Source organism: Manacus candei, unplaced genomic scaffold, assembly GCF_025592945.1.
Source record: "Manacus candei isolate 608988 ecotype Guabito, Panama unplaced genomic scaffold, ASM2559294v1 h1tg000043l, whole genome shotgun sequence".
NCBI classification, from domain to species: domain Eukaryota; kingdom Metazoa; phylum Chordata; class Aves; order Passeriformes; family Pipridae; genus Manacus; species Manacus candei.
Window position 1 is genome coordinate 6,826,890 of NW_026138091.1, and position 19,189 is coordinate 6,846,078.

Sequence of the window (19,189 nt, forward strand, 5' to 3'; positions counted from 1 at the left end):
CAAGTTCAAAACAAAGTGAGGTGTTGTTGCGGCAGTGATTAACATCTTGAACACCACACTCAGGAAAGTAAAACCAGCTATTGATCTGTGCCCAGAAGTAATGTAGTGGCCCCTGACTGAGAAACAGCTGGCCCCTTAAGTGACCTGGGTTGGCTCCTCCTGTCCCTGTCTGAACCAAGCAGTGCGGTGCCTTGCTGGTGCTGCTGGTGCAGACTATGGCCAGGCTGCTGGCACAGCACTGCTTCCACCCAGCCCACTGGCCAGGCTCAGGAGACTTCCTCTCCCTGCCTGCTGCTGGTGTTGAGACATTAAAATGTAACTGCTGAGCATCCAAAGGTGCTGAAACTCTCTCCAAGCTTGGTGGCAGAAAATGGTGCCTTCTCTGGGTGCCTTCTCTGGGTGCAGCAGCTCTGCGCACTCTGCCATGCTGGTAGAGAGCAATAGTGGGCTTCAGGGCTGTGCACTTCTCCAGACTCCTGTGCACTTCTCCAGACTCCACTCTTCTCCAGACCCTTCATGCCTGCTTCTATTGGGATTGGTCATTCAGAGATGTCCCTTAAGCAGTCCCACCCCGAGACTGTAGGTTGTTTTTGGTGGTGGGTTTGGCATATTCACTAAAGTGGGTAAAGCAATTGCCTTCAAACTTGAAGGGCTGGGCAGACACACAGAGTTGCTCTCAGCCTGTTTCTTCTGAAGAAAATTTTGTTTTCTGAACAGAGGGAAAAGGTATGAGCTCCCAGAGAAAAGGGATTAAACCCTCATCCTCCACATCGCAGGAGAGCATTCTAATTACCACCTAACGTTAAATTAGGTATAAGTCACTAGGTTTCCTTAGGTTCCTTTTCAAATTAATTTAACTTTCATCACTCCTCCTAGGGCCATCTGTTCTGCAGCCCTGGGTGCAAGCACTCCAGAGGATGCAGAACTATAAATGTGTAGTAGAGGCTGTTCTGTGGCAAGGTGGTGGGAGAAGGGCTAGCAGAGAGAAGTCCAGAGCTGTGATTTCCTCTCCTTGTTTTTAGCCAGTGATGGACAAATGTGAACTGCATCCTGAATATGGGAAGCAGAGACCAGAACTGAGGTTTGTCCTACCCCAGCCCTACTCAGCACTATGATAGGCCATGAGAGTTCACAGCTGTGGTTTTGGGCGCAAGGGACTTCTGCTCTGTGCTTTGGTTTGACTGTAGTGCTGTTGTTGCGTGCTTAGCATCGTTCAAACAGGCATAAAAATGCAAGGATTCAGGCAGAGTTCAGGGACTTTATTTCATCCCTGAAGCACCACAGATCTCAGACAGGATCCAGGTGGTTTTTGCTCACAGGAGCATTCTTTACTGCTTTACTGTGTTCAGTCCTAACTGTTCAGACGTGTGGTAAGTCCAGGATTCAGATGCTTCCAGGTTCGGCACTGCTGTAATAAGGGGTTTCTGACCTGTCCCCTCAGACTTTAGCCCTAAGAGATGCATTCCTGGGTTTTACCCTAAGCATTTAAACCACAGCCAAATCTCAGGGGAGTTCGGGGCTTTGCTACCTATTCGGTGAAGTCTAGATGCAACTACAGTGCCATCATTAAATGTCTGCCACATCTTCCTCCCTATTGCAATTCGTTCGACTGAAACATACTGGTTTCCTGCACTTGTGCTGTAAGAAAGTTACTACAGTTTAAGAAGTTTACTGCATTTAAAATATATTTAATCCAGTATAGGAGTTTCCTTCTTACCAAATGGTTACATGCTTTCTGTAATGGTCTTTGAAAAGGTTAGTGTAAAAACCATTTGACAATGTAATTGCATTAGAATGAAAACTGCAAGGGACTTTTCAGTTTGTAGGACTTACCAGAGACAGAATGTATTCCAGCAATAAATTATTCTGTATTATACCAAGGCAACAAATAACAAAAATTGCCCAATTATGACTTGCAAATTTTCTCATAATAAGCAATTTAAAACAAACCAAATGTAGGGCTGTTAGGTCAGTATTTGGTTCTGAAAGCTCAGGCCGGTTTCAGAAGCAATGAATAAACAATTTCTGTTAGCTGGATCTAGCTTGTAAAACTGCTAGGAAGAGCCAATTTTGAAGAAAAGAGATAAAATTGAAGATTATTTAAGATCGCTTGTGGCAATCACAGCAGAGAATTCCATAGCTGTGAGGTATCAGGCTTACTTTGTCATCAAAATACTCCGGATTCACTGGCCTTAATTATTTACCTAGACTCTTTGTATTTCAAAAGTGTTTGATTGCTTTTCCTGGAAAGGCAATGTCCAAATATCACTACACTTAACTAGTTCTGTCAGACTGATGTGTCTATGCCTTCTTTTTAAATATTGCACCCATGATCTTATTTTATCAAGAATGCCATTTTTCCTGCACTTAATGGTACTACCTTATTTAAGTATTATCACAATATCCAAACCAGAAAAACTTATCCAAAGTCACTTTTTCCCCAAAATATATAGGATGTTTTTGCAGAAATTGTATAAGAGCCTGAAAAATTTAGACTCAGAAGTGATCAGCTCAACTTAGAAAATCAAATGTAGGCTTCCGGCTTGTTTTGGTGTATTTGTAGATAGCTCTACATAAGTAAATGCCTCATCTGCAAGCAAAAGTATGTTTGTGTTATGATCTCTGTCTGTGCTGTAAACTGTTGGGTTATATCAGTAAATGAGCACAGGCTCTTTTCCTGTGCTGCTGTACTTCTAATTCTGGAGCCACCTATGAAGAAGGTGATCTGTGTGTCTCTGTATTACAAGTTTTCGTCAATGGCATTCCTCTGAAGCTTAAATACAATTATAATCTATTTTTTTTAGTATTTCAGTGTATGCTTTTATATGTGTGTGTGCATGTGTACGTTGTTGTTGTTGTTATTATTATTATTATTATTATTATTACCCTTTTAGTGGTTCAGGTTGGATTTCCTTGCCTTGGAAAACAAGATGGGGTTGCTGCGTTTGAAGCGAACGTGATCGTAATGAATTCAGAAGGCAATATTATTCTCCAGACCCCTCAGAATGCCATCTTCTTTAAAACCTGTCAGCAAGGTAACACTAAAGAGAACATGTTGTTAGACCAGGTCGCCTAACTGTAAGACCTGTAAGACCAGGTCTTATGTTTCATTCAGGATAAGAGCTAGAGAGGATGGAAATAAAGCATTCACAAAAAGTGTAGGAATTGTGGTGAATTCCAGGCTATTCTGTTTCTGTGTGCATTTGCTGTTTATTTAGTACATGTTTACTAACCCTTTTCTTACTGAACTCCTTTAGCAGACTTACACTAGGTTGAAGACATTGCTCCCTCCTCCTGTTCACCTTCATCACATCAAGGACATTGATAGAGATGTATCATATGAAAAACCCCTGTTAGCAAATGATTTGAGGTGCTTGGAGGAGAGCTGGTCCTATGAAAGCAGGCTGAGGTTAACATTTCCAGAAATGGCACATAATTTGGAGAACTGAACTTCTGGGAGCTGTAGTGGGGACACTAGTATCCGTTAATGCTGTCAGTGCCTTAGCTCCAACTTGGTGCCCTTAGTTCCTTAAATCTCAGCTTGCACATCCAAACTGAACACAAAAATACTAAATCAAAAAATTTCTGCAAAAGTTGGCTTTACCTTCTCTGTAGCTCAGATGCAACCTCTTGGCTTTGGATACGGGTAAGGTGGTGGAAGTTGGTGTTCAGTACTTGCAGTTATCAAGCAGTAAGCACAGAGAGGACGCGCTGGAAGAAGAATGTCATGAAGTTATTGCAGTGTTTGCTTGGAAAGGAGAGCACTTGTTTAATCAACCCATCTATGAATCATAAACACTATGTAATAAGACTATAATTATCACTTTAAAATGAGGCTGTGGAAATTGAAAAATCAGTGTCTAAGATAAGACAGTTATCCCATATCATGTGCAATTGTGTCAAATTAACCCATGACAGGGCTGATGTACATAGAACAAGATTGTTATCCTTCTCCGATTAAGTCTTCATTCACAGTCTCACAATTTCTTCTCCTCACTCTTTTCTCTAATTGGCTGTAGCGTGGCTTCAAAGAGCGAACAGCAGGAACAGGAGCTTTTTATTCTTTGAAACCTCACTACACCTAAAAAGCAAAGCTGCTTGTCTCCTTTGAAGCCTTACAGCTGCCCATTAGCCCATGGAGAGTGGAGGAGGAGGAGGAGAAGTGAGCAGAGAAAAAGAAAGGAAAAGGGAGGCTTAAAGGAAGCAAAATCAATCAATCAGATCTAATGTATGAAGTTGTGTGTCTGTGGTAAATACTACACAAAACTTTTTATTTTCTTTTATTATCTTTTTATTTTCAGTTGAGTATCTTTTAATAAACTTTGGAAATAGCATTGGAGGTATTATAATAGGAACAACAGAGTTACAGGTTTGTATTGTGGAAAACAGTGACTTAAACAGAAAGGGCTCCAAAATCAGTTTAGTTGTAGCATTTGTCGAAGTTATCGTTTCTGTGTTATTAGTTGTTGTTACTGTTTTTACATGAGTTGTAATATTTAAAAATTAAGCAGTATTACATCCTGTGGCCTCTTAAGAAACCTGGGGTTGATTATTGTCCCACTCTTTTGTTCCTGGAGCTAGCTGAGAGACACAAGGATGATTTTCCAAACTCTAGAGGTGTGCAGAGGAAGAGCTTTCTCACCTCCTCTTTTCCAGTCCATATTGGGATAACTCCCATTCCTTCCCTGTGTCTGGTAAGGTGAACATTGCAATGTTTTGGGACAGATGCTGGCAAGGACAAGAATGTCCTTATGGGTTGATGTTAGAGTAGAGGTCAATTTCCTTCCTCTGAAAGGCATCCTGTGGTGAGGAGCTCCAATTTCTCCTGCCAGGGCCATGGTCACTGCTTCCAGTTATTCTTGGCCATACAGAAAGGCCTGCACCAGAGGAAGTGAGGGGAGCAAGGGAGCAATTTTGTGGAATAAGAGAGGATTTGTTGTGGCTAAGAGGTGGCCACACAAAAAGTTATGTTTTCCTGTTTTTCTACTTGAAATGGTATGTATTTAAGCTTGCATTCTTTGTCATGAATAGCAGCTCTCCATTCAGTTAAAAAAAGAGAAGCATTTCCAGAAAGAGTCATAGAGTACGGTGTTGGAACACAGCTGGACCAAAAAGCCTTTCCTACTATTACTACTGCTGTAAACAACTTTACTTGTAAGGCATATCGTTTTACCTCAGAGTTTTTGAACCTTGTCATTTGGAGTGTCACATGGCAGAGTATAGAGATGAGAAGATCATGCCTACCACTGATCACTAGTAATGTTAAGTTTTTCTAATGTGAATAAGCAGCCTCTCCTGCCTGCCTTGTTCTCTGTGAGGTATCTGGGAAGGTATTTTTGAGTAATTGCTTTTTCTACCCGGCAGCCGTGGTTTCATAGAGTTCCATAGGGTTTGATTTAGTTTGCGTCTTGTTCAATGGACTCTGGTGTTTTGAGGATAGTGGTGGAACCCAGAGGCATTTGTCATCTTTGTATAATCCTACCAGTGTTGCCAAATGCTTTTACCAGTATTTGATCAGTAATTGAGATATGAATGAGAGTTGGGTGATGATATAGGACCATTGTGAAGGAATGCTTTCATCTTCCTTTCTGGCCTTCTTTCATTTAGCCTTGCAGCTGACTCTTTCATATGAATACCAATTTCATCACTTTGACACCCCAGTAGTAACAGATGTGGTAATTAATGCAATGCAAGTTGCACTGCAGTCTACTTTAGGCTGCAGAAATTGAAACTGGTCCTGCACACGGAGGGAAGGTCTAACCAGCCATGCAAGTACTGCCCTGAGTTGCCTGCTCATTTCCACACAGAAAAGAAAGTGGACTGAGCAGAGCATCCACATTGTTCATGCACTCATGGAATAGTAAAGCAGGGAAAATGCACAGTCTGTCAACAAGCACATTGCACGTTTGAACACGTGACGAAACCTCTATTTGTAGACTACTAAAAAAGAAACTAATTTCTCTTGAAGAAGTCATAGCTGAATTTCTATTTCTTCATCATTTGTCTGTCAGCAAATATTTTTACTGCTGTGTCAAAGAAGTATATTGATCCTACCGAGAGCTGGCTGACAGCATTTAATTAAGATTGTTGTTATATTTTATGAAGCGGAGTGTCCAGGAGGATGTAGAAATGGAGGGTTTTGCAACGAAAGACATGTCTGTGAATGTCCAGATGGATTTTACGGGCCTCATTGTGAGAAAGGTAATTAAAAAAAAAAAAATCTCAACTATCTTCTTTACTATAACCTCAACAAAACTGTATCTCCTGCATCTCTCCTAAAATTAAGAATGGCCTATTCTGAAGATTTTGTATATTTTGAGTCCACACCTGTAAGAGAATTACAGAAATATTAATTACAAATGATCAGAGACTGTTCTCTGGCCTGGGGGCCAATTGGCACAACTTACATTCATATGTTTAACAAACTCTTACCCTCCAATGAAACCACTACAGACTCCCTCTTGGGAGGAGTCTATGGCCACTGCTCATCCCAGGACCATGCTCAGGAGGGCTTGCTGGTCAGCCAGGGACAAAAACAAGCCAAGAGAGGCACCAACAATTTCACAAAATGGATGATCCTTTGTCCCCATTTGGCCTCATGCCTGGATGCTGTCTAACTTACTAGTATGGACCCAACCTTACTGCATGTTCCATTTGTGGGCAATCACAAAACGAAGCATTGCCCCCTGCCATGCCTCCCTGAAGAGCCTTGTGGACTGGCCACAAGGCAGAGAGGTCTTAGGAGAGAACAGGGGCTCCAGAGAAGCTCTAGGGGGAGCCTCCAGTGAGGCTCTAGAGGGAGCATACAGGAGAGTTTGGCCATGCAACAGGCTTCCCTAGCCTAAATTAGGTAGCTGTGTTTATGCTCAGGTATGCAGAGGGAAAAGGGAAGGTTCACTGTAAAGCCTGCCTGGGAACCCCACGTTGTTACTGACCCCTCTGAGATTGTCCTGCCTTCTCAGCTGAAGCACCAGAATCCAGTTACAGAGAGGACTTGTCTGGGGGTATTTTAAATATCCAGAGGGTGTAGGTGTATGGGGGTACTTTGTGCTTCTCTGTCTGGTATTAAACGGTACAAGAAGCAGTTTCTACTTACATATAGAATCAGATTTGACCTTAATTTAGCCTTCAGTTTTCAGTAACACTGTACCCAAATTGCCAGATACAAACCAGAGATGTAATAGATTTAACCCACTAACAGAGGCACTTTGCAAAGATGACTTAGAACAATCAGCAGAAGCAAGAGTAGCTTAAGGAGCTGATGTGCTGTGTATTTAAATAGCCAGTTGCTATCACGCCAGCAATGTTGTTTCTGCTCCTCCCGCTCCTCAGCACTGTGTGTTCCTCGCTGCATGAATGGTGGGCTCTGCATCACCCCCGGCCTCTGCATCTGCCCCCCAGGATTCTACGGCATCAACTGTGATAAAGGTAAGTGCCAGCTAAAACCCCCCAGGCTCTGCATCCAGCAGCCTCTCTTTATTCATCTGTGGTAGCTCCCCTCTAGGAGTGGATTATGAAAAGTCAGGTAAGCAATAAGTAAATAAGTTTTAAAAATTCTGTGATTCTTCAAATACGTGCTCTAGCACTGCCTGGCAGCTGCTGAAAAAATATAGGGATTTCAAGGCATTCAAAAGGTAATTTAGATAACTGCTTCAGCTGATTCACTGAAAAGCTGTGGGACCTATCACAAAAGTCACATATGTCGAGGGGGGTGGGGAAAAATCTCTGTTTGAACTCTAGTTACCTGTAGTAAAATTAGTTTTACTAATTATTTAGTACATTAATGTGCTGCATCTGGACTCATGAAAAAATAAGCAGGCTATTCATTTTTTGTTGCTGCATTGTGACTTATGAAGGATAAGTTGTTCAGAACAGTAATTTGGAATAGTCCAAGCTACCATGTGAAAAAAACCCAAGTCCTGCAGAAATATAACTGAACTGTGCATGGCAGAGCAGAACATCATTCTGCATTTACTGTTGCAGAACTATATGAAGTAAAGACTGAGTGAAAAGGTCCTAGAGGACTTTTCGGCAAAATAATAGAAACCTTCCCATTATGCTGCACAAGCTGTTGTTGTCAGTGTCTGCCTCACTTGTGTTTAGTCTTTGAACAGACTTTTGCCACATTTAAAAAACGTTTCAAAAGTGCACTGCAATTAAATGTTCCCAATGTTATGAAGGATTAATGTGAATCCCAACTATTTGGTGAAAAGTTATGTCTAACACAATGTAAGTAATTTGGCAGGTGAGAGACAGAGCATTTGCATCTATGTCACCACACAGGAAAACTTGCAAAGGTTTCTTTCTAGTCAAAGCATAAATTAAGAACTGTAGCGAAGTATCCTCTTGTAGAAGTAGCTTCCAGTCCTAGGTTGTGCTCCTTTTATCAACCACTGGCAGTTTTAATAGCAATAGGACCTTAATTGTTCAAGGAGCTTTTTATGTGAGGATTGATAAAGATGTCACACAGCCTGTCTTCAGAGAACTCATTGCTGTATTATTCACATGTTTCTTGGTATATTGACTTGTGTGTGTGCCCATGTAAAGCATTATGTAGGAATAACCACATTTCAATCTTCCTATGTAAACCAGATGAAAAGAGGTTAATCCTACTTTTTAAAACCTACTCAATGTTTATTTATGATGAGCAGCAGAAAACATTAAGTCCAAGTCAGACTTAGTTCATATTAATGACTTAGTTAATTCTTTTTTTATTTGTTTCAGCAAACTGTACAACAACCTGTTTCAATGGAGGGACATGTTTCTATTTGGGAAAATGCATTTGTCCTTCAGGCTATGAAGGAGACCACTGTGAAATTAGTGAGTAGCATCTCTGTGTCCTTGCTTTCACTTACGTCACCCTCTTCTAGTGTCAATATCTGAATGATGACATACAACCTGCCTCTTCTGGGCTCACAGCAAGGGTCTCACATGGTAGTTTGGGTCCTGCAGAGTCAGGTATCACATGCCTCCGAGTGAGTTTCCTACTTATAAGTTTGATTCATTACTAGACCATCTCATCCCTTGCCTTGTTTTGTTTTCACTAGTAACCAGGCTTGGTAACAATCCTCAAGCTGTAAGTGTGCAAGCAATACCCTGTGACAGACAGATGTGCTGCGGCAAACCCACAAGGCATCTATTTTCAAACATTATGGCAAATCACTCTTGGGCACAGCAGATTAGATTTGAGCCCACAACTCTGAAAGGGCTACTATAAGCTGGGAATGAAAGGGTTTGGGTTAAAAGGAGGATTGAACCACAAGAGCTGAGAGCTTTCATGTGACATATTAAGTTGCATTGACAAGGCAACTTGGGAACATACAATTGGATCTCATTCTTTCTGGACTCTAGAGCTTTTAACAGGACACTGTGCAAGACAATTCCCCTGCTGTAAAATAACCTCACTGATGTTCCCCAACACCTTCACAGGAGCATAGAGACTAGCATTTGGTCTGGGATATGTAAATGCTGATTTCTTAATATGCATAGAGACAAACTCTTCTCACAAGTAGGCAATTTGTATCACTTTGGAAACACTTGGAAATAAACTCTAACTTGCTGTCAGCCAGTACAGGACAATAAGTGAATTACTGTGCAAAGAAAGAACACAGATACTGTAAGACCTAAGCTTTGTTTAGTATTTATGTGCAGATAAACAGTAGGTGTATGTGTTTCACCATATCTCTGTGCATTACAAGGCATTCTGTAACGCCTTTTTACCTTATCATAACTTGAGCCAAACAGAAGCAGCAAAGCTTTACTGTTTTTAAGTTTGGTATAAATTTGGATCACATGCCACAAGAACAACAGTGTGGGTTTCCACTGGATTTACAGTGGTTTACTTACATCAAGTTCAAATTTGACACTCTAACAGAACCCCATTGCTTTCTTCTGTCCCCAAAAAGTCAACTTTGTTGACATTTTTCAGATGAAGATTAAAGTTTGATTCAAAGAGAGAAACTTCTTTTATGCTGATGGTGTTTTTTTGAAGAGAATTCTTAGAACTGATATTACAGCATGTATAATTAAGGGCAATACATTTAATTGGTCTGTCTGAGGAGCTGAAGCTCATTGTTGTCGACTACTGCTTGGGATAGGTGCAACTGCTTTGACTTCTTGCAAAGGCTTACCTGTGAAACTCAAATTAATTAAAATACAGGCAGTAAACTTGTTCCTGTACAAAAGAAAGAAAAAAAAATCAGGATAGCAGTATGCTAAGAGTTAAATCAGTGAGAGCAAGGAAAGCTGTGCACTTGCCTGGGCTCTTGAAAAGCTGGGATGGCAATTGTTAAGGCGTGATTGACAACTGCTACCACCCCTGGGCACTGCACCAGTGCCAGCACAACAGCGTAAGACTGCAAGAAATGCTAGACAGGGCTTTGAAACACAACTCAGTCTTGTCTCTTAGATCCAAGGCCAGCTACATTCAGTCATGGAGGTCTTAAAATAACAAGGGGAGAAAACTTTTCGACATGCAGAAGGCCATCTTCTGAAAACTGAAAGGTTTTGTTGTTTGGTTTTTCTAATATTGTGTAAAGGTTTTGAGTGTTTGTCTAATAGTTGAACCCCTCTGTAAGACTCCTGGGAAATGTACTGGATGTCTACAATACCAACAAGCATGCTCAGTCTTCCAGATTTTTTCTAGTGATAGGTATGCATTGTCTCTAATTAGTGTTTCACTTTGATTCCAGAGAGTTTTATTTTGTTTTAGATTCCTCCCCTATTTGTCACTAGCTGTTTTGTTGCTTTTTCCATTTCTCAGTCAATAACGGAGAGAATTATTACTCTTTCCTTCATTCTGTGACAATATCTTAGTCCGAAGTTAACTGAGCTGTACTGAGTACAATGTACTGAGTACCAAATGCTTGCCTAATGCAACTCAGTGGAAGTTGCTGTCACATCTCGTGACCCATATTTTCCAGACTTATTTCAAGAGCTAGGAAAATTCATGGATTTCCTTAGCTTTGCTCCTTTTGATCATTAATTGCTTGGAATGCAAATGTTTGAAAATTAGAAGACCTATAGGTTCCCTCTCCAGAGGCTTCTGCAGGGAAATGATGTTTTTACAGAAACTCTCTTTAGCACAGTTAGTTCCATCAGCTGTTTATTAGGTGTTTTTCAGGGCTATTAGAATAATTATGTACATTAGGAACAAGTATTTCCTTTGTATTGACAGTACATATGTGCATTACAGAGGTCTGCAGAGGTTGAGGGCAGATCAAGCACTGCCTGGGGTGTTGAGCTCCCAAGGGGGCAGTCTGTGATCATGAATGAGATTTTCAGCACAGCCAGCTAGTGTTGATGCTGAAATTATCACGTGCAGATCTCTTAAAAAAAACCACAAAAGGAAACGAAATTAAAGGAAGCAGTTTGCCACTCCAGGTTCCACTTTTTGTTTCCTCACAGATCCAGGTAATATTAGCGCTAATTATAGGAAGGGGGGTTTTTTGTCTCTTTTCTGAAGAATCTAGAAAATGTAGTGGCATTGGAAAAGACGAAAAATGGTTTGGGACAATAAGGAGAAAAGCTGCACTAGTACGTGTGGGTATCAAGGAGGCAAGGGACTGATGGTGCAGTTCCTGGTGGCCTGAGAGTGCCGAGGGAGGTGACAGTGAGCCTCCCTCAGCCTGGGAGTGATTAAGCTCATGGGCTCTGCGCTCCCCTTCCTAGAAAGAAGATTTAATTAATTAAGTAATGCAGACAAATTCGAAGAGGGTATTGACAGTCTAGTGATGGGACACTTGTTAAGTTTGAGGAAGGTCTTTGGTGTGAGCCATGCCCAGGAAGAACTTGACTGTGGATCTCCTCCACCAACGTGGGCCTCCTCCATCACAGGCAATCAGGGCCAAAGAAGCCTTCCTATGACAGCACCACCAGACCCTACCTCTGCCTTTGGCAAAACCTCTGTGTGAGGGAAAGTAATTTCTGGACCAGGAGCCTTGAAAAACATCTACCAGTTCTAATTACTGTTAGCAAAGTTGCTCTATTCTCATCAAACAGGGAAGAAGGGCATGCTTTTTTAATGTGCCCTTAGTTTCTGAGCTGCCATGTGGAACATCTCTCATCGCACCATCCACAGCACCATGGTACTCCACAGCCTCTGATACAAGCTGACAGGCCAGGCCATTTATTTTCTGCAAGTAGCGGCCATACCTGTCAGTCCTTGAGTATCTTGGATGCCACCAGATTTTTTTCTGCTTGTGCCCCCAGGTTTGGATGCCACTCCTTGCACCTGCATAGTCTGGGCAGTGCTGCCTCCCCCATGAAGGCTGAGGAGAGCAGGAGGCAATACTGACTGGTCACATGGGGGATTCTGCGAAGTCAGAGTGACACAACTTGCAAAAAAGCTGCAAAAGCTGCAAGGTCACATGGGCTTTGGCCATGCCAAATTATTGTCACATTTTCAAAGCAGAAGAATGCATATAAATTGGAAGCACAGACTTGCAGCAGAGTCTTCCTGGTTACTCTTACATCAGCATCTGATAAGTTTTTCAGGTACAAGGCAAGCTTCTCAGACACTTCACTGAATCACAGAACCACCAAATCAGCCAAGTTGGAAAGGACCCACAAGGACCATTGAGTCCAGCCCTACACAGGACCATCCCTAAGAGTCACACCATGTGCCTGAGAGTATTGTCCAAATGCTTCTTGAACTCTATCGGACTTGCTGCTCTGTGACCCTGCCTTGTCTCCCTGCCTTGAGATTTTAAACTTGGTCACTTCGTGTTTGCTGTGGCCAAGAGGGCCACTAGTCTCCACTTCGCTCGGGAAATCCCCTCTGTTAACAAGCAGCAGATCAAGGAGGGCATTCTTTCAAGTCGACTCCCTTAGGTTCTGTTCCGTAAAGTTATCATCCAGATTTTTTAGGAATCTTCTGGCCCAGGTTGTACCAGCTGTGTGATGCTCCCAGTTAATTTCTGGCAAGTTGAAGTCCCCCGTAAGGACAAGGGCAGTTGACTTGGAAGTGTTCCTCAGTTCCTCAAAGAATAATTCATCAGTGTCAGCATCCTGGCTGGGAGGTCTATAGCAGACTCCCACAGTGACATCCACATGATTTGTTTGCCCCTTGATTCTTACTCAGAGGCTCTCAACAGTGCCATTGCCGACTGTGATCTACATACATTCTAACCCTTCTGTTACATACAGTGCCACACCTCCACCTCTTCTGCCCTGCCTATCCCTCCTGAAGGACCTGTAATCATCCAACAGGGCACTCCAGTCACAGGTCTCATCCCATCAGGTTTCACTTATGCCAATGATCAAAACTCTGGGAGTGGGCCAAAGCTTCAAACTCCTCTTGTTTGTTCCTCGTGCTATGTACGTTGGTGTGCACAGGTTTCAGGAGTGGTACATTGTAGCCAACACCTTGTGAAGCAGATTGAGGGATCCCATGGAAGAATCCTCAAGTGCTCCTTTCCTCAAGTTTTGGCACACCACCCCATCTCTCATCACCAGCCTGGTTTTGTCCCTTTCCCCTTTCCAAGCTAGCTTGAAGCTCTGTCAATGAGCCCCACTACCTCCAGCACTAAAACTCCTTTTCCCCTCTGAGACACGTGCATCCTGTCAGGTGTCAGTAGACAGGTGTTGAGTAGATCATCCCATGGTCAAAAAGCCCCAAATTTTTCAGAGTACGCCAACCTCGGAGCAACTCATTGACCTTATAGATCTACCTATTTTTATCAATATTATTCCTTGTTACCAGAAGGATCAAAGAAATCATTACTGTGCTCCTGATCCCTCTACTAATCATCCCAGGGCCTGAAATCTCTTTTGATTGCCCTCGGACTTCTCCTTGTTATTTTGTCACTGCCAGTTTGAACAACCAATAGCGGATAGTAATCAGAGGACCTTACTAGACTGGAGAGTTTTCTAGTCTCTTCTCTGAGCTCCTGGGAGAGAGTAGGCACAGAGGACTAAGACCATTGTCTCTGTGTTTTCAATTTCTAGGTAAATGCCATCAGCCCTGTCAAAATGGAGGCAAATGTACTGGTAGGAACAAATGCAAGTGCTCCAAAGGCTACCAGGGAGACCTGTGTTCAAAGCGTAAGTACCAAAGCCACTCCATCAGTCCTTGTTGTGGGAGCATCAATCCGGCTATGCAGTGTCTGTTTATATAACATCAGCACTAATTGTTTGTTGTCAAATATTTCGAGTTATTTAACTTTCTGGACATAGAACATACACCAGACTTAAGGGAATTATGAAACCAGAAACACTTTCTTTTACTAAAGTCTCCTCACAGTCTCTTCTGTACTCTGAGTTTCTAAAAACCATCAATATGTCAGCTCAGCAATAGTAGTTTAGTAATAGAGAAATGTTTGATAAAATGTCAATACTTCACCACATTAAAATCCAACAGGAACATTTTGTGTGAGGAGTGCTGTGGGCTGCCCTCTTCCCGCTGGTTCTGGTGCATGCTCTGGAACAACTCTGTTGTGGAAAGGCACAGATGTATTATGAGAGCCCCAGCCTGTGCCAGAACCAACCCATCATGTGGAACAGCAGGGAAAGCAAATGCGTGACTGAGTCTGGATGAAAGGCCAAGAGGTCAGGCATATGTGCTTGCTTTTTTACAGCTGTCTGTGAACCTGGCTGTGGCCTGTACGGCACCTGTGTGGAACCCAACAAGTGCCAGTGCAAAGAAGGCTGGCATGGGAGACATTGCAATAAAAGTAAGTGAGAAACAAACCTGAGAGTCGTATCTGAGGTCTTACACACCCGATGATGAGCCTTTCCAGCATTATTAATAATACCACACTCCATTTTTTTCTAGTCCTTAATCCGAACAATAAAACGAGGATTTTCAATACTTCATCATTTTAACTGCTTAAAAAAATACTTAGAATCATTTGAAACTATTTTGCCAAGATCAACCTTGTATTAGAAATTCCAGAATCTGGTATCGATCAGATTTCTAGTTGACCTGGTCTGTCTTTCACTCATAGTATAAAAGGGATACAAGTCCTTCGGCACTCCTCAGTGATCAGCTAGCTTTAAAATGTTGGGAAGGCATTTTCAGAAATAAAACTCTGTCAGGTTTTAAAAATTATTAAAACTCAGAAAAAAGTGAAATGTCCTTTAGAAACTTTGGAGAAGACTTGAAGACTTATGCAAGATTTGTTCTTAGCAACTTCGGAATTTTGTCCTCCTCTTCCCACCCATGCATACAAAATGTATTGTCCCAATATTGTCCCAATATTTTATCCATAGCATACAAAATATATTGTCCCAAGCAAAGTTAAAGCCCTTAAAATGAATTTCTATTGGTCCATTTGCCACCTCTTATAGCAATTGATCATTTTACTGGGTTTAAAATGATACTATAAAATAATTTGAAATACAATTGGATATATCCGGTAAGAACTTCAGATTTAATTTTATATTTCATGTACCACAGTGCTGCAACAGCAGATCTTCAATATATAACCTTCATATACTCCCATGAGGTATTAATGTTTATCACTGTTAGCTACCAATTCACATTTAGTGTTTTAAGTGTCAATAATAAAAAATCTGAAAAACTTTGCAAAATTTTACGTTGCAACATCAACCAAATGTTTGTTTTTATTAAAAGCTGATGATGCCTGTGATTTGTATTATATCAAAATGTATTGTGATAAATATAGTATTTTAATTTCAAACTGAGTATTACCTAACTAAAATGGATTTTGCTGTGAAAATTAGGTTTAGGGAGTCCACTTTTCTATTGTTAGCTAGTGGATTTGTGTTTTAATTATTCATGCTATTCTCTGAAGGAGAAATGCTGTAAGTTATGACTAGAAAAAAGATACATGGAAATTAACTGCAATTCATAAGTTCAGTATGAACTTTTTCTTCTTGTCTTACTCCTCTTATAAAGAACTCAGATAGCAAGTGAAAAAAACCACATTCTCTAAGTGACCATCCCCAAAGAAGTAATCACCTGTACAACAAAACCAAAGCTCATGCCTGCCTTGTGATCAGAACTAAATAGTTACACATTATTGTCAGCTCCAAGGTTTTGCATCCTTCATTATTTGGAGTTTGGATACAGTCCTGCTGTGTTTAGTACTCCAAAACTCTCTTTGTATTCAGCAAAGAAACTGTGAATAGGACATTTAGGTAACATTCATCCCCATTTAAGTGCCTGTGTAGGGCTTCAATTGCATATACATGTGCATGCACTGCAATTCACTCCTTTGAACTGAAAACAAATATCTCCCAATCTTGAAAGGATATTTATAGTTAATTTGAGAGATTTGTTTCATATTCCATCAAATTAATGGCTCCTCTGTAAAGCTGTTATCTTAAAAAGGAGTGGTTAAAAAATTAAACGGGGGACTCAGTTTTTCAAAGTCATTTCCATGAGCTTTAAGTAATGAGATGGATAAATGAACCTATAAAGAATTACGACATAATACTTTGGATTCCATTTTTATTGTTCACTTTCATTTTCCGAAAAAAAGCAGCTCTAAGCCTGTTTCAGAGTGCTTTTTTTCCTCCTAGGTGTTTATGATCACTGCTGTTCTTTCTCTTTGTATTCAACCATAAAACAAAGCCTAGCTCAGGTAGCTGGTGCAGATTTTCCCCAGGGAGCCTGTTGCTGGCAGATCATCATGACTGTCACCCACCTTGCACAGGCAGTGCACATGTGAACCCAGGGCTGAGTGACAGCCTGGGTGTGCTGATGGTCTCCTGGGCTCCCTGGCCAGGTGAGAGCATCTTTCTGTCTGGCAGGACCTCGTTCATCCCAAGGGGTAACAGAGGTGTGAGTGCTTCTGTAAGGCATAGCAAAACCCTTTGTTCAAATGTGGGAGACTGTTCCCACTTGAAATATTAGCTGTGGATCACAAGCCCACTTCTGTGGATTCTTTTTTCTTGAACTGGATAATTTTCCAGGGTACGGAGGCAGCGGTTTGAGCGCCCTGAGGCCAGCAGGCAGCAAGCACAGGCAGCACATGCCTTCGCCGAAAAGGGCCGAGGAGACGCATGTTCCACCCGAATCCAATTATATCTGGTGAACTCCAACATCTGAAATGGTTTGTGTTACACAAAGTGCATAGCCTTCATTAACCTCTCATGGATTGAATGTTAAAATGCTGTTCATTACAGTTAAGATTACTGGCTGGAATTTTATTAGCTTCATTATAAACCACTGAGCTGACACTTACTATTCCTTTTAAGTTTTATAAATACTTCTGTAGCATGATTATATAGGCTCCTTCTTTCAGTGCTTTGGATGGTGTTTTGTACTACAGTTACATTTAAACTTCCTTTTTTGATTATATAACTGCAAATATTCTCCAAAATTTAAGTAACAATATTCAAGCAGAAAAATTTGTAGATGCTAACCTGAATAATTTCAATGGCTACAGATTTAATTTACTTAAGAAAAGAAAGGTGCATGTTACAAATGTTTACAAATTGTGTATTTAGACTTTTCCCAAAGAAAAACAAATAAATAGATAAGTTGCCTAATTTAAAAACTGAATAACTCAATTCAATGTTATTTTTGGCCTTACAGTTTTGTGAAATACTGTGTATTAAAAATACACTGTAGTGGTGCCATTTAACCCACAGAATATATTGTAAACAAAGTACAACTGTAATGTATGAACTTTCTGCATCAGCTTGAAGCAATATAATATATTGTAAAGAAAACAGCTTTTATGTAATAAACTTTTTATACTGGCAGTTATATATAAAATAAAAATGCTGCTTTAGTTTTTCGAGTACTGCTCTCTGTGGCCTACTGCAGTCTCATCAGCACTGGGTTGGGACGATGGCTTTTCTAGAGCACACTCATCAAACAATGGCACAATGGGATTGGTTTCCCTGTCTCTGCTTTTACCACCACAGCTCTTAAAAATATTTCAGAACAGCAACTTCTTCTTGTGCCTTTGCCAAGGAGGGGATAGCACTGAAGACCGGGTGTTTCTCTCCCTGTCCTTGCCATCCACCACATCCTCCTTTTATCTTGGTACTGCCAGTCAGCCATGCCAAGCTGGTGTGCCCTGTTCATGATGCCTCAGGTACTCGAGATATTCTTCTTAGAGCCTCTGTCCAAGCGGGAAATAGTCCAGCCCTGGCTGTGTTTCCTGTTCAAGGGGGATGCTCCCACGTTGTGTTGTGATCGGACCGTAGAAGGTTTTGGGTGCTGCGTGTTGCGACAGTCGAGGGCCATACAGTTTGTAATGTGACCTGGCTTGGAAGCAAGAAAAATGCTTTCTGTTTGCACTGAAGAGCAATAAATGTACAACAGATTATTTCAGACCCTTGCTATACTACAGTTCTGGCAACCTTATAATAAATAAATAAATAAATAACACATAATTGTAAGCATAAAATTAATGAGTGAGAAGTTTTGAGTTACAAGGAAGAAGTCCAGTGTATTAAACTGACCTTCCTGGTCTCTTAGTCAATGGACCCTTAAGCTAAGACTTGCTTAGCCCAGAGAGGGGAGGACAGCCCATTCTTTTGTTGTCCTTTGTGCAGTGGGACTGTGGATACTGCCCAGCAATCCTGATCCGACAGGAGACAGACCTCCATCACCACCCATGTCTGCAGCCTTCCGGGTCCGTTGTCAGGAGAAACACCACTGGGGAAGGAGGAGCAGGGCCAGGCCATCCCCACTACACCCAGGGCAGTAATGAGAAACAACCTGAACAAGGTGGTTTGTTCCCTGTCCTGATACCCTTCTCTGGGATGATGAAAGTAAAAGAGCTCAGGCTTGCTGAAGGAGGAGCTTGCTCAGCATGGATGTGTAACACCTGTGGCTGGTGGGCTCCAAAGTGACGGTCCCCAGCTCTCACGTTTGTGTCTCCCAGGGGACCCCTGGCACCTCTCTGACCAGCCAAGGGCCTGTAAGGAGCCTGGGGCATGGGGCCTTTGTGTGGCAAATATCAGCTGCTGGTGGGAAAAGTGGGGCTTTTCCAGTTACTGGGGCCAGCAAGGGGAGCTGTGGGCAGGAAAGGTGCTCAGCCTCTGACCACAGTTGGTGCTGTCCCAAAAGCACTCTCTTCAGATCAAAAACAGATAGAAAACAGGCAGCGCAAGGCACAGAAGAAAACACTTGGGTGATGAAAACCTGGGGGGAGGTGTTGATGAAGGAAACATTTTTGATATTTTTTTTAAAAGTGATGAAATAAGGAGATTAATATTAGGCTGAGATTAAATGTGTATCTTCTCTGTATTTCCAGGGAGGCCCCAG

General features: G+C 41.6%; 1 protein-coding gene across 3 annotated transcripts in view; it reads left to right on the forward strand.

The window, feature by feature from the left end:
• WIF1 (WNT inhibitory factor 1) overlaps positions 1–17,705 on the forward strand; it is a 43,287-nt gene extending 25,582 nt beyond the window's left edge. The window contains exons 4-10 of one of the 3 annotated variants that reach the window (XM_051795831.1): positions 2,895–3,035; positions 6,106–6,201; positions 7,333–7,428; positions 8,725–8,820; positions 13,948–14,043; positions 14,577–14,672; positions 16,879–17,705. In XM_051795831.1, the coding sequence (XP_051651791.1) occupies positions 2,895–3,035; positions 6,106–6,201; positions 7,333–7,428; positions 8,725–8,820; positions 13,948–14,043; positions 14,577–14,672; positions 16,879–17,000 (743 nt within the window). In that variant the 3' untranslated portion in view covers positions 17,001–17,705. The remainder of the gene's footprint in view (positions 1–2,894; positions 3,036–6,105; positions 6,202–7,332; positions 7,429–8,724; positions 8,821–13,947; positions 14,044–14,576; positions 14,673–16,878) is intronic. The other 2 variants (XM_051795832.1, XM_051795833.1) reach the window with 2 other exon arrangements.
• Positions 17,706–19,189: the final 1,484 nt, after the last annotated feature.